Below are 13810 nucleotides of genomic sequence, written 5' to 3' on the forward strand. Positions count from 1 at the left end.
GTCCTCTCTGTATGGACTCCAGGCATATATAAATTACCCTTCTTCCGAATGGCTGTTCCAGAGTCAGATAATCTGGAAATGCAACCTATAATTCCATCCAGATTTGGAGTCTCCTATTTGGAGAGATACGGAATAGTCTATTGCCCAGCCCTTGAGTCTTGTGCACAGTCCTGATCAGATGCTAGTGTGTTAATTAACAAGGTCGTTTACAATCACAATAGAGTTGCTTTTACACAGCAGCCAAATTCATCCAGATTCAGTGATAAAGGTTTAAAACCACAGGCCCAGGAACTCGCTATGCTTTGTCACACTCCTCTCACTGGGACAGGCCAGCTGAAACTCACTCCCTGGTACCACTGATCCCCTTCTCCTCTGGCATTGGGGTGCTGTCAGAGTCACACTTCCCCCAGAAAATTTCCAGAGCAGGTCTTCTAGAAAAACAGCCAATCTTGATTTTAACATTGCCAGAGAAGGAGAATCCACAGCACCCCCTGGTAAATTGTTTCAAAGATAAATGATCTTCCCTGTTACGGAAGGAGAGATGCAAGGAACCCCCGGTGTGTGCAATGCACCCAGCCTGCCCAAAGAACAAAATGTGCCAGCTGTGATGCTGTCTGGATTGGGGGTGACCGTTGATAACGTTATTGAACAGCAATATTTCAAATCACAATAATTTGTAGGAGCTAGGCCATGTCAGGTACCATTAGGAAGGTTATAATGTGCTGAATACGATAACATTGTTTATGTGCATCTGGCAGGCTCAGGGATGCTGCAGGGGGAGACATGGACTGAGTCAGTCTGTGGAGAGCCAGCCTAGGCTAAGGGGTGGAGGGAGTTGGGCCTCAGGGAGCAGCCTGCTTCGTCTCTCTCTGGTTTGGGACGGTTCTTGAGTGCGAGAGCTCTGTGTCTACACCTGAAATGCAGCCGCCGCGCCATTGTAGTGCGTCAGTGTAGACATGACCTACGCCAAGGGGCAGGGTGCTCCCATCGCTGGAGTTAATCCCCCAAAGGTGTGGATGTTCCACGCCCCTGAGCCGTCCTTGGCAATAACGTCATGTGACGTGAGAGTCCCCGCTAGTCTCTGGGTGGTGGAGGACGGGATTAAGCTTGGGGGCCCAGGACTCCTGGGTTCAGCATGCACTGGGGCAGCAGTACAAACACATGCGCTCTGCAGGGCATTTTGATTTATTCAGTGCATTGGCATTTGAAAATGCACAAGGTTAGAATGGGGGGTGGAGGGGCAGGACACCTGGGTTCTATTCCCGGCTCTGGGAGGGGAGCGGGGTCTAATGGTTAGAGCTGGGGGGGAGATGGGGCTGAGAGCCTGGATTCCTAGGTTCTATCCTTGGCTCTGGGAGGGGAGCGGGGTCTAGTGGTTAGAGTGGGGGGGGGCTGGGAGCCAGGACTCCTGGGTTCTCTCCCTGGCTCTGGGAGGGGAGCGGGGTCTAGTGGTTAGAGCTGGTGGGGGAGGGGAGATGGGGCTGAGAGCCTGGATTCCTAGGTTCTCTCCCTGGCTCTGGGAGGGGAGCGGGGTCTAGTGGTTAGAGCGGGGGGGGCGGGAGATGGGGCTGAGAGCCTGGATTCCTAGGTTCTATCCCTGGCTCTGGGAGGGGAGTGGCGGCTAAGGGGTTGGAGCAGTGGGGACTGGGAGCCAGGACTCCTGGGGACAGTCTCTGGGGGAGAAGCTGCTAACAAGTATTTATAATATTCAAGTCTGTTCTTAAGCTCATCATGCTCGTGCAAAACCCATAAGGGGTCGTTGGATTGGGCCCTGCACCACTGCATCTCAAAGCGCTTTGCAAAGGTGGCTAGCTTCGATTCTGCCCCCGCTTACAGAAGGGGGAAACTGAGGCATGGATGGGAGGCCAGCCCACGGACAGGCGTGGCAGGGAAGGAATAGCTCAAAGCGGGAGCGTGCCAGCTGACCAGAGGTTAGCAGGGCATCAGAAGCCATCCACGGTCTCCATTCTGGTGGCGGGGCTTAACTGGATGGTCGTGATTCGATAGGTGAATACGCCTGACTGCAGAACGTCCCCGGCTTTGACTCCGGCCACGCCCTTGGTGGCGCATCCTCCGGCTGCGAAAGGGATTTCGATGTTTTCTGCCCAGAGAAATTGTCATTGTTATTATCCGGCATGGGGGGCGGGGGGCACAGACGCTCAGTCCCCAGTGCGCCAGGTGCTGGACAAACAGAGCAGAGAGATGGCCGCTACCCCAAAGAGTGTGACGAAGCAGAGATATTCTTGGGGTTTTCTCTGAGGGCTGTGTGCACGCCTCAGTTTCCCCACATGTTACTCATGGATTTCGGTGATGGGACCCGGGTGTGTGATCTTTGCAGAGATCACTAGAGGGCGGATGGGCCTTCTCCAGCCACATGTCCGCAGACCATGGGCAGAGCCCTCTGCCCTCCTGGGTCAACCAGCCAAGACAGCTTGTAACAGGTTGTGGCAGGCGGAGGCAAGGCGGGGTAGACGCCTTGCCCGGGCAGGAGATGAAGGACTGGGGAGGGGCCAGGGGACGGCTCTGGGGGGCGGCTGGAAGGGCCAGTCCCCTGTAACGGGGCTCGGGAGCAGGGCCCCAGCATGGGGCTCTAGGGCTCCCCAGGTGATTGTTGCTGTAACTTCTAATGGATCTGCCACCAACGTCTCTCTACGCAGGGCTCGACAAACCCCCGGCGCCAGGTCGCCATGGCCTAGAAATTTAAGTCTGGCGCCTAGTATTTCTCCGGGGGGAGCAGCCGCCGTGCTCTGGCCAGGGCGCCCCGCTGATGGGCCCACGTTGTGGGAAAGGGGCGGGGGGATGGGGCAGGGCCAGGAGGGGAGAGCAGTTGCTGCGCTCCGGCCAGGGCGCCCCACCGCTGAGCCTGCATTGTCTGGCTCCTTAATTTTTGGGCTGGCTCCTAGCTCCGAAGCAAATTTGTCGAGCCCTGTCTCTGCGCTGGGATCCTGAGAACTAATAAAGCCGTCTGACTCCCGCGCCGGCTGAGAATCGCTTCTGCCTGCAAGGCGGGTGCACGGCCCCTTTGGGGCATGTAGGGCTCCCCAGGGTCCCATCCAGGGGGACTGACGGGGGGAGCTCAGGCAGAGCAGGGGGCGGAACGCGGCGAGGCCAGATTCAGGAGGTGGCTGCGCTGGTGTGAGGGGACTGTGGGGGGGAGCAGACTCCAAGCACTAGAGTCCGGACTGGCTGCGTCCCGAGTGGTTCCCGAGCCCGGTTCCTGTGGGACTCCTGTCACAAAGAGACACCAGCTGCAGACAGACAGACGGCCGGCCGGGGGGAGGACGAGGAAACAAGGAGACAGTACGGGTTGGCATGAGGCCATTTTGCAAAGTGCCCGGAAAAGGGAAGGGGAGTTTTCCAAAGGGGAAAGTCAAAAGCGGGGGGGAAAAGGGGAAAATGAACAGGAAGAAAAGAGGACAAGAGGAAAGAGCCGGACAGAAGGAAGAAGGAGAGAGAAGGAAAGAAGGGGAAAATGAAAAAGAAGGAGACAAAAAACAGAGCAGACAGAGATGGGGCAAATGCCCCCGAAGGACGGAGCGAAGGATCTGATGGGGAAGACGGGAAAAACGAAGAAGATGAAACCGTTTTGAACCATCCGCGCACTCGGCTCCGTCTCGCTTTCCAGATTTTGAACACAGGCCGTTTCTCTCCCCAGCCCCGCCCCACTTGCCGTGCAGCCAGCCCTGCTCAGGGGGGCACTTGGTCCAGTGCCCACTGAGAGGCCCGGGGGGGTTTGGCCCGGGGGGGCCCATGGGGTACTCACCTTCCGATAGCGTCCCGACGATGTAGACGCACTGGCTGGCGCCCCCGTGGCAGGGCCGGGTGTTGTTGCGGAGGCAGTGTTGGGATCCCGGGGCGTAGCACGATGGGCACTGCCAGCCGTTGGGCACGGTGCTGATTTTGGGCCCTGTGGACAAAGAGGGGGAGATCAGAATCGGGGCCAACGTGGGAAGCGGCTCCTTGGGTCTCGACATTTCCAGGGCGGGTGGGCCGCAGTGAGGCACAGGGCTGGGCGTCAGGACACCTGGGTTCTCTTCCTCCCAACTCTGCCGCTGACTCCCTGGGTGAGCTTTGGCCTTCCTTGGCCTCAGTTTCCCCAACTATAACATGGTGAGAACAATCCTGCCTTGGTCCGTTCAGACTGGAAGCTCTTTGGGACAGGGACTGTGTCTCTGGGCAGCACCCGGTACAACAGGGGCCCCCTGTCTCGGGGGCCCTGATCGCCGAAGGTGCAGGGCAGTGAGGAGGCGCCAGGTGGGGGCGGGCGAGGGACTGGGCGCAGGGCTGGGTACGTACGGTCCTTGAACACTGCCACGTTGCAGTTGGTCTCTCCGCAGATCTGGGAGAGGATCCTCACGTAGACGCCTCCCCCCAATTCGAAGTCCAGTCTCCCCGTCAGGCTGCGCATGTTGCTGCCACAGGCTTGGAGGATGCCTGTGTTCACCACCCCACCTGGTGGGGAGAGGAGGGAATGGCTGTCAAGGGATGAAAGCTGACAGCTCCCCGAATGCCCAGCCCCCTGCCAGCTCCCTACAGCCCAGCCAGGCAACACAGCCCGCCCCACTCGGCTCCACCTCTGCGTTTGACCCAGCCCCCATAGCTCAGACTGGTGTCAGCGGTGGGATCCCGCAGGCCTTCGCCTGGCAGTTGGCACTCTCTACTTTGGGGAAGGGAAGGCAGGCTTCCTGTGCTCTGCCCCTCATGCAGAGCCCCCTGACAGAGGGGTGGGGTTTGACAGGGTCCACCCAGAGCCAAGGTGCTGGGAGTTAAAAGCCCATTGAGATGCTTGGGGCAGTTTTCACTCCTCCTAGCAATCGGCTCAGGCTGTCGGCAGACCCAGGCAGCGTTGCCGTGTTGCTCACACCGACCGTGAAGGCTTGAGAGCGGCTCTTTTTTTAAATGAAAGCTGCGGTTTCGCTCTAATCTGCTGAGTTCAGGATGTGCAGTCTAGAGAGCCCATGCGCTGATCTCTGCCTCGGACCCATGCCACTTACCGAGGCTGTTTGTTTCCTGAACAGTGAGGCAAACATTTTCATCACGCTGACAGCTCCCCGTTACGCTGCTTTTCCCAGGGACACTCTGGTAACAGCTGGAGGGAGGCGCTGTGGACGTGGGAAATAAATTCATCCTGATTTCTGGCACCCGATTGTAAGCAGGGTCTGAATGAGCTCTCCCCTGACACCGAGCGATGAGCGGGAGGAGCAGGAGCCGACCCCGTCTGCAGGGGCACACTCACTCCACCGAGGTGCACGGCCCCAGGAGGCCGCTTTGATCAAGGGATGAACTTTGGCTGGTGCTGGGTTACAAACCCCCGTTGGTGTTGGATGCAGGGGCAATGAAATGTCCTTCTCCTTGCTTGAGTGACGGGCAGCAGAAGGGTGCTGAGCCTGGCCTGACTGAGGGGGGGTCACCCTCACCTGAGCTGCACTCGCTAAGCAGGGGGCTCGGATGCCAGACCCTTGTGACAGGAAGAGGGTGACGGGGTGGGCACAGGTGTCTCTGCCAGCAGGTGTGGCTCTGCACAAGAGCCCCAGGCCTGGTTTACCCTGCCCCCTTCCCACCATTGAAAGAGATCGCTAATTAAGGCTCCATTCGGGGTTTTAGGTGATCAAAGGAGCTGAAGTCACCTGTGGGGAGACAGTTCCTGCCCCGCCTGCTTCAGCAGTGACGTCCCCCCAGGACTTCAAGAGAGCGGCCCGCAGAGAAGCAGGGGGCAGCCGAAGGAGGCGCTGTGCACGTCGGGCGGAGCGGCTGGCAGGGCGGCTAGCGGGACGCAGCAGCTAATAAGGGAGGCAATAGGGCGGCCAGCGGAGCCTTCTCTTCCCCCCCTCCAGCAACCAGGGTGGGAGGGGAACTCTGCGGCTGCACCTCTGAACTCTGGGTCCACCCTGGCTGAGGACACCACCTGGGAGTGGGGGGCTATGGGGGGGAGACACATTAAAGGAACTTCTGGTTGCTGGACTTAAGAAGCGGAGGCAAATGGAAACTGCCCCACGTGCTCTGGGGTGGGTGTCTTGCTCGTGGTTTTATGCGTGTGGATCCTGCTTCCAAGTCAAGGCCGGGTCACTTTCCCCCTTTAATGCAAAGTCTCTTCCCTACACTCAGCGTCGGTGCGGGTGAGAGGGGCCGTGGTGCCTACAGAGGCGCCAAAGGGGTGGCGCGTGATTGTCCCGGGTGGCTGGGTGGGGTTCGAGACGACTTTGTGTTGGATTGTTGAAGGAAACCCTAGGTATCGAACCCAGCCCAGTGGCTGCCAACCCAGACTGGCAGAAGGACGACACAATGATTCCTCGTCCTCCCCTTCACCATTGATGGGCTTGCATGGTCGGGTTTTTGACCTCCGGGGTGGCTCAGATCCCCTGAGCCCGGTTCTCAGCCCCACACCCCGCCCCCTGCCTTCCCTCCAGGAACCCTTCCAGCTCTGCTGGCTGCCCTGCGAGTTATTTCAGGCAGAGGCAGAATCATTTCTGCTGACTCCCTCCAGCGGCCAGACCAGGAAGGTCCCTGGCTGGAAAAGGGACCCTGCCCAAGATTGCCACCCCACCCTCCCCATGCCGGGCTCTGCACAGACCCTGCCCGAGATCGGGTTCTCCCCCACACTGTGTTGGGCGCGGCACAGACCCGCAATGATAGACACTCTCTTCCCAAAGAGTTTATGATCAGACAGAGTAGCAAGGGAAACTGAGGCACAGAGCGGGGACTTGCTCACTGACAAAGCTGGGGATAGAACCCACCAGACCTCCCCACCTCTCCCCTCCCAGAACTGGGATGGACAGAACTCAGGAGTCCTGGCTCTCATCCCTCCCCCTCCCCCGCTTTAACCCATTCGACCCCAAGAAACTCACGCCACACAGCGCTGGCTGTAGCTAGGAGAGCCGAGAGGAGGCAGGAGACAAGACGAACTTCCATGGCTCTGGAGAGCGCAGGGGGCAGGGCTGGGAGCCGCTACTGAGCCGCTGTGTCTGGAGCACAGGAAACACCGCAGGGAGAGTCTGCTTTTCTGGCCTCAGCTCTGGGAGGGGAGTGGAGGCTAGTGGTTAGAGCTGGGGGGGGGCTGAGCACCAGGACTCCTGGGTTCTATCCCCAGCTCCGGGAAGCGAGTGGGGGCTAGTGGTTAGATTGGGAGGGGGAGATGCAGGCCAGGATTCCTGGGATCTCTCCTCAGCTCTAGGAGGGGAGTTGGGGCTAGTGGGTTGTGGGGGGTTGGGAGCCAGGCTCTGGGAGTATCCCCCCCCCACTAGGAACCCCCAATATTCTGTAGGGAGAGCCTCTGCCACCTCTGAGGAATGCCCCACCCTAGCGGCAGGCTGCCAGCCTTGCCCGCTGAGCCCTACCATGGATTGAGGAAATTCCCAGAGCCAAGAACTTCTGGGCAATTTGCTCCGCGTGTGAAAAGCAAAAGTGGGAGAGGGGATTAACCCTTCCTTGGCTGCAGCCCGTTCCCCTCCCACTCTGCCCAGCGGCCCCCCACCAGACAGACGCCCTGGCACCCACCATGTGGCTTGCTCGTGCCCTGAGTGCTGGGTTTAATCTAGCTCTAGCAGCTGGTACAGGGGCCACGGCCGGAGAGGGAATTCTCACCTGGGGCTGCGGCGGTGGGTGTGCGGATCTGCCCTGGGCAGCTGAGGTTAGCTGGTGGCTGGGCATGCGGGTGGGCAGCTTAAATAGACGGCGCAGCAGGCACCATGCCAGACCGGGGCATTTCTCCAAAGCCCTCCCCTGTTCTCCCCCTTCCCTGCTGAAGGGCGGCCCCCAGAGTTGGCCGCCCGGGGCCAGATTCACATCTGGTGTAAACTGGAGCAGTCTCGCTGACTGGAGTGAAGTTACTCCTGATTTACCCCGGGGGAAGGAACGAGAGGGGAATGGGCCCGGTGACTCCAGTGGAGTGACTCCTGATTTACATGGGGGGAATTGGCCCCAGTGGAGGGACTCCTGATTACCCCAGTTCTGCACTGGTCACTGGCTGATCTGGAGGCTTTGCCGCGGGCGCAGGCGAGGCGTCACTGGCGGGTGGGATACCAGGGTCACCGCCACCCTCCCAGGTTGTTTGTCTCAGCTCCTGCAGTGCAGCCGGGACGTTAGGGGCGTGGGCCAGGCCTGGCCCTGGACGATAGTGGCTGTGGATGCGGGCCAGGGGAATGCCCGGGGCCCCATCTCCCAGCTGTCTTGGCACAAGAGCAGGCTGTTGCAGTTAAAGGAGGGGGCTGGCACAGGCCCCGGGGGAGAGTTCCCCATGGGACAAGACTCAGCACATTTCCCCACTGTTTGGGCCAGTACTCGCTAGCCCCGTCCCCGCTGTTTCACCCTCGCACACTCCCGGGAGGCCAGGCAGGACTCTTAGCTCCACTGTAAAGATGGGGAAACTGAGGCATCGGGCAGCTGAGTGATATACTCAAGGGGTCTGCAGCAGAGCAAGGAGTTGATCCTGGGTCTCAGGTCTGAGGCGAGTGCGCTAACCACTGGACCGCACTTCCTCTCCTGGTAGGGAAGTACTCGGGATGGGAAAGAGTCTGGGTTTTGCCTCTGTTCCTAAGATTGAGATATGAGATGGGGGCGCTGCCCAGACCCTGAAAAAGATCAGGGCCCCCGTTGTGCCAGGCTCTGCCCAGACCCTGACCGAGATCCGGGCCCCCATTGTCCCAATTTTGCAAAAGCATTAAAAAAAAAAATCACGTGTCTTTTTCCCCCTCACCTTCCAGTTATTTATTCAGTGAAGTTGTCACAGGACATAATTTTCAGTCCCCCCAACCCAGCCCCCAAAGCCCAGGAGTTTGCAGGAAGTGCCCGATGCTGGAACGTGATCCTGGATCATCCCGAGAGCCAAGGGAGATCAGGATAGACAGCCAGGCTGGGCTACCTGTGCCCCAATCTGGCTGGGCTGGGCCATGGTGGCATTGCCCGGGCAGGGGGAGGCTAATCATCCTGCTTGGTGCCGGGTTTGGGGGCTGGGCTGCACTCAGATGTTATCACGATCTCGGTGAAGACCCCTGGCAGCTTGTACACCCCGACCTTGCTGGCACAGGCGCTCTTGGTGGCGCAGCCGCGGACGGCGTAGGTGTAATTCCGGGTGCCTGAAAGGAGAGAGGAGAAGGGCTTTGTCCGGAGGGATTGTGCCCCGGAACCGGGGCTAGCGGGAGAGTCCCCTGGAAACGGCCCCCAAGATGGTTTGACTGCAACGAAACTCCGCGGGGAACCTGCCTGCTGAGGGGATGGGGACGCCCTGACTCCAGGCCCCCCTATGGCTCCGGAAGCTTTGGGAGGGCCAGCTACTGCACTACCAGCTGCACGCCGTCCCGGAGGCAGATCCCAGGACCTCAGCCCTTTGTCGGTGCGCCTGGCCGGCTTTACACAGAGTTCCTATGGGCAGGGAATTTCCTTCGGGGTTTCCTTTTGATGAAGCAGGTTTTTGTTGGTCTGCTCGTTTTGCTCGAATATTACCTGCATTTTAATTCCACAATGTTTTTGACCCAGAAATTTCCTCCGTTGTTTTTTTTTTAAACAATTTTAAGAAACACCCCCAAAACACTTTCAATTTCTCTGGGAATTTTCCTCCCTCCAAATTCAGTTCAACCCTCCAGGCTCAAAAGCTGAACACGGTCATGACATTTTCATCGAGTTTCAAGTCGGAAGGGCCCATCCAGCCAGCTAATTTCATCTCCCACCTGCTCCTGCATTGTTTCTTGCATTTTTATCCCAGCCGCAAAATCCTTAGATCCTGAAAATCTTGCAAGAGAGAGAGAGACTCCCTAATGCTACTAAACAAAAAAACCCCACCCAAAACAGACGGTTAATATGTTATACATATAAAAGGAATTCAGACACAATTTTTGCTACTAAAAGAATAAAACAATTCTTACTTATATCATGTAAAAATACTTAACTCCTGTTCCAATAGACTTAACATTTCTTTCTATCCCTTGCTTAAATGTAAGTATTAAAACCTTTATTTTAAAGAAAAGATTTTGTGTTTTCCTGCAAATACCCACTGCTTGGTTTTCTTTGTCCATAAAGAGAACATTTTATCTGCTCCGGCAGCGGAACCCGTGGGAACCCAGACCCACAGCAGGACTCTGCGTCTTCGACCATCCCGTTACTGAATCTCTCCCGGCCCTGAGCTCACTGACGTGTGTGGCACTAAAGCGCTGGCCGAGATGCGACGACACCGGGGGGTGAATCCACCTCGGCTGGCAGGAGTTTGTTCCAATCGTTTGTCACCCCCCCGGTAAGCGATGGGGCCGTCTTTCTGACTGGCCTGCGGCTGGCGTTACCGCTAGATGCAAGAGCCCGTTAACACCCTCAAATGCCCTCCCCCCGGGGCAGTGCCGCCACAGCGTGGCGGGGGCTGCAGCCCTGACGCAGGGCACCTGGTGCCGGGGGGAAGACGGGGGGGCCCCCTGAGCGGTTACCGGTTGCGATGGATCCAGCAATATAGACGCAGTGGTTCTCGGGGCCCACGCAGCTGATGGTGTCGTTGGCCTGGCACTCCACGCCCTCTGACAGGCATCCCGGACACTGCAGCCTGTTGGGCTTGGGCTGGGCCCGTGGCACTAGGGACAGACAGACAGACAGACAGGCAGTCAGCTTTGGTGCATGGTGCGGCGCAGGGCAAGGCGTCGGGATGGGTCTGTGTGTCCCAATGGTCAGAGCATCTTAGATGGGAATGGGGCGTAGGGGGTTAAAACAGGAGGCGGGGGGTTGGAGCCAGGACTCCTGAGTTCTGTACCTGGCTCTGGGAGGGGAGTGGTGTCTAATGGTTAGAGCGAGCAGGGTGGGCTGGGAGCTAGGACTCCTGGGTTCTCTCCCTGGCTCTGGAAAGGAAGCGGGATCTAGTGGTGAGAGCCGGGAGGGGCAAAGTCTGGGAGCCAGAACTCCTGGATTCTCTGCCCGGCTCAGGGAGGGGAGTGGGGTCCAGTGGTTAGAGTTGGAGAGGGTGGAGGAGCCAGGACTCCTGGGTTCTCTGTCTGGCTCAGGGAGGGAAGTGGGGTCTAGCAGGGGGCTGGGCAGGCGACTGGTTCCTTACACTTCACGGCCCCCTTGTTGCACAGGTCCCGCTGGCAGCACTTGGCGCTGCTCCGCACGCGCATGTCAAAGGAAGAGCTGAGGCTGGAGGTCCGCGGGGGGCAGAATCTGGTCTCGGTGCAGCCCTTGTAGGTGCCCAGCTTCTGCTCCGTCCCTGGGGGTGAGACGGGGGAAAGGCATCACCAGGCTGGACTGTCTGTGCCCAGGTCCAAGCACCCCAGGCCCGGCGGTGGAGTGTCTGGGGAGCACCTGGGTGACAGGGCCCTGATCTCGGTCGGGGTGTGTGAGGAAGTGGGACTGTCCTTAATGTTTCCTCTGAATAGTGGGTGTGTGCCTCAGTTTCCCCTATGCGTTACTCAAGCATCCACGGTGGAGGGATGAGGGCGTTCAATCGTTGCAGAGACCGCTAGACGGCAGGTGCGGCTGACACAGATAGTGGCTGGATCCCTTCCCCTGCAAGAGGCCAGCTGGGGGTGTTGGAAAAGAAAAGACCAGGTGACCTGCTGTGCCCGGGGAAGGAACAATGGGGCGTATCTGGTGCTGGCTGGCTGGAGGGTCAGTCTCAGTCCCTGGTGGGGGAACCCAGGGAGAGGGACCAGGGAGGGGGGACTCTGGAACTCCCCCAGAATGGCTCTTGCTGCAACTTCTTGATTCCTGCGCTGACAAGCTCTGGTCTACGCTGCACGACGGAGAAACCCTTCTGATCTGCAGGCTGGCCGAGAGTCGCTGCTGACAGCAAGGCCGGGCGTGTGAGGCTTCCGCAGGTGTCCCCCCCCCGGGGGGATGCACTGCGGGAAGCCCCCGGTGGAGCAGGGGTGCTGAACGCTCCGAGGTCCTGATCCGGGAATTGGCTGTCCTGGTGAGGGAATGCGCTGAGGGGAGACGCGCCCCACTACTGTCCTGACTGACTTCACCCAGAGTGGTTCTGGAGTGCCGAGCCTGTGTATTTTGTGCAGCGCCTGGCGCGACGGGCCCTGATCTCGGTCGGGGTCTGTGCAGCGCCTGGCGTGATGCCCAGCCAGCAGCAGAGCCCACCCTCTCCCCGTCGGGGCGGGGGTGATGCCCGGGTGTGGCGCAGTCACCCACCGACTCTGGTCTCCGAGGTGAGGATGAGGCAAGACTTCTGGGATGGCGCGCAGGTCTGTGGGTCTCCGGTGCACGCCTTCTCGGCGCTGCTGCACTGTTCGCATTGCAAGCAGAGACCTGGGAAGAGAGGGGGAGGATTGTTGGGAGGGGGGGATATTCCCCGGGGCCCCCAGCTCCCCTTTTAACCGGATCGGCCCAAACGGGAAACCTCGCTGCCTGGTCGCCTGCAGCAGGTGCCCTTCTCGCACTAGCAGAGTTAAGCCTTGATGCTGCCATTCTGGGAACCAGGACGCCTGGCTTCTCTGAGGGGGGAAGAGGATCTAGTGGTTAGAGCAGGGGGAGGGGCCGGGAGCCAGGACTCCTGGGTTCTCTCCCCGGCTCTGGGAGGGAAGTGGAGGTTAGTGGTTAGAGTGGGGACCCTGGGAGCCAGGACTCCTGGGTTCTCTCCCCGGCTCTGGGAGGGGAGTGGGGTCTGGTGGTTAGTGCAGGCTGGACAGACATTACCACTCACCCGTGGCCAGCAGCACAGAGAGCAGGCAGAGGGCCAGGGGGGCCGCCATGGTGCAGGGCAGAGCGCGGGGCGGCAAGTGGAGCTGGTCGTCAGCTGCGGCCAGCACTGTGGCCGGTGGGGATTTATAGCTGGGCTGGGCTGGGCAGGGAACGGGGCCTGGGAACAGCCAGTTCCTGGAAGGATCCGGCTCCGGGGCCATCAATTACCCTGGCCTGGACCTCTCACCACTGGCCACGTCTCCCTTCCCAAGCCCTGCCACGCACCCTCCCCGCTTGGGGACGTGGAACCTACAGCTCCGGGGTCCCGTGCGCCCGCCAGCGGGGCTGCTGCTGTCAGACTCTGGGGTATCTGGGGAGGAGGCAGGATTGGGGGGGGGGTGTTTGAGGGAGTCTAGGGGGTGGAATATGGGCGACCCGACCGGTGTGGCCTGACCCCCATTGCCCCAGTCTGTAATCCGGCCAAGGGTCCTCCCTGCCCCAGCCCTGGTTTCCCAGCCTTGGAGCCCAGGGCCAGCTGATGCCAGGGCCCAGAGGGATGAACTGTAAATGAGAGCAGCCCCGAGGCTGCTTTACGTCACACTGGGGTGCTGGCCAGGCTAGGGACAGCGATGGGGACTGGAGAATCCCCCCACCCGACAACACCTCGCCCCTGCCCCAACCACAGCGAATCCAGCGCTTGGCCTGGCACCAGCTTGGCATTTTCCACCCCAGGGCAGTGGGTCTCGGCACAGGGCAGCTCAAGCTGGGGTCCCCCTGGCAGGCATCAGCATCCAGGGCACAGCAGGCTGGGCAGTTCAGCCCGTCAGATCCACTTGGGGCACTGGGAGCCAAGCAGGAGGCGGAGGCAGTTACAGAGAGTGTGGTGGGCTCAGACCAGGGCAGAGAACCCCCTCCAGAGCCCGGGGGTGGGGGGAGCTGGGGGTCAGAGTAGGGGGGTTGGGAACCAGGACTCCTGGGTTCTATCCCCAGCTCTGGGAGGAGGGTGGGGTCTAGTGGGTTAGAGCTGGGGTGGGGGTGGGGGACTGCTGGATTCTCTCCCCCACCCAGCTCTGATTCCTGGCAGAGGGCTGAGAGGGCCCAAGGCAGCCGAGCGAAGGACCCAGGTTGTTAATGGAGGCGCGGCTGGCCTGGCTGGGGGCCAGCATGGGCAGGATGGTGAGCTGTTGGGCAGGGCAGATTGTCCCAGCAGGGTGCT

At 59.8% G+C, this 13810-nt stretch overlaps 2 protein-coding genes across 2 annotated transcripts; both read right to left on the reverse strand.

Moving 5' to 3' along the window:
* Window positions 1-6909, reverse strand: LOC137151596 (phospholipase A2 inhibitor NAI-like). The gene is made up of 6 exons (XM_067545868.1): window positions 6846-6909; window positions 4995-5102; window positions 4297-4452; window positions 3764-3907; window positions 1927-2101; window positions 1-113 (listed from the first exon to the last, which is right to left on the reverse strand). The coding sequence occupies exons 1-5, from the start codon at window positions 6907-6909 to the stop codon at window positions 1944-1946; spliced, it is 630 nt and encodes a 209-aa protein (XP_067401969.1). The 3' UTR covers window positions 1-113; window positions 1927-1943.
* A 1778-nt stretch (window positions 6910-8687) lies between these two features.
* LOC137151597 (phospholipase A2 inhibitor and Ly6/PLAUR domain-containing protein-like) lies at window positions 8688-12665 on the reverse strand. The gene is made up of 5 exons (XM_067545869.1): window positions 12617-12665; window positions 12106-12222; window positions 11021-11173; window positions 10407-10547; window positions 8688-9071 (listed from the first exon to the last, which is right to left on the reverse strand). The coding sequence occupies exons 1-5, from the start codon at window positions 12663-12665 to the stop codon at window positions 8914-8916; spliced, it is 618 nt and encodes a 205-aa protein (XP_067401970.1). The 3' UTR covers window positions 8688-8913.
* Between the last annotated feature and the right edge of the window lie 1145 nt (window positions 12666-13810).

The sequence above is a fragment of the Emydura macquarii genome, unplaced genomic scaffold (assembly GCF_026122565.2).
Source record: "Emydura macquarii macquarii isolate MOO-44397 ecotype Brisbane River unplaced genomic scaffold, CSIRO-AGI_Emac_v2 contig_1113, whole genome shotgun sequence".
NCBI lineage: Eukaryota > Metazoa > Chordata > Testudines > Chelidae > Emydura > Emydura macquarii.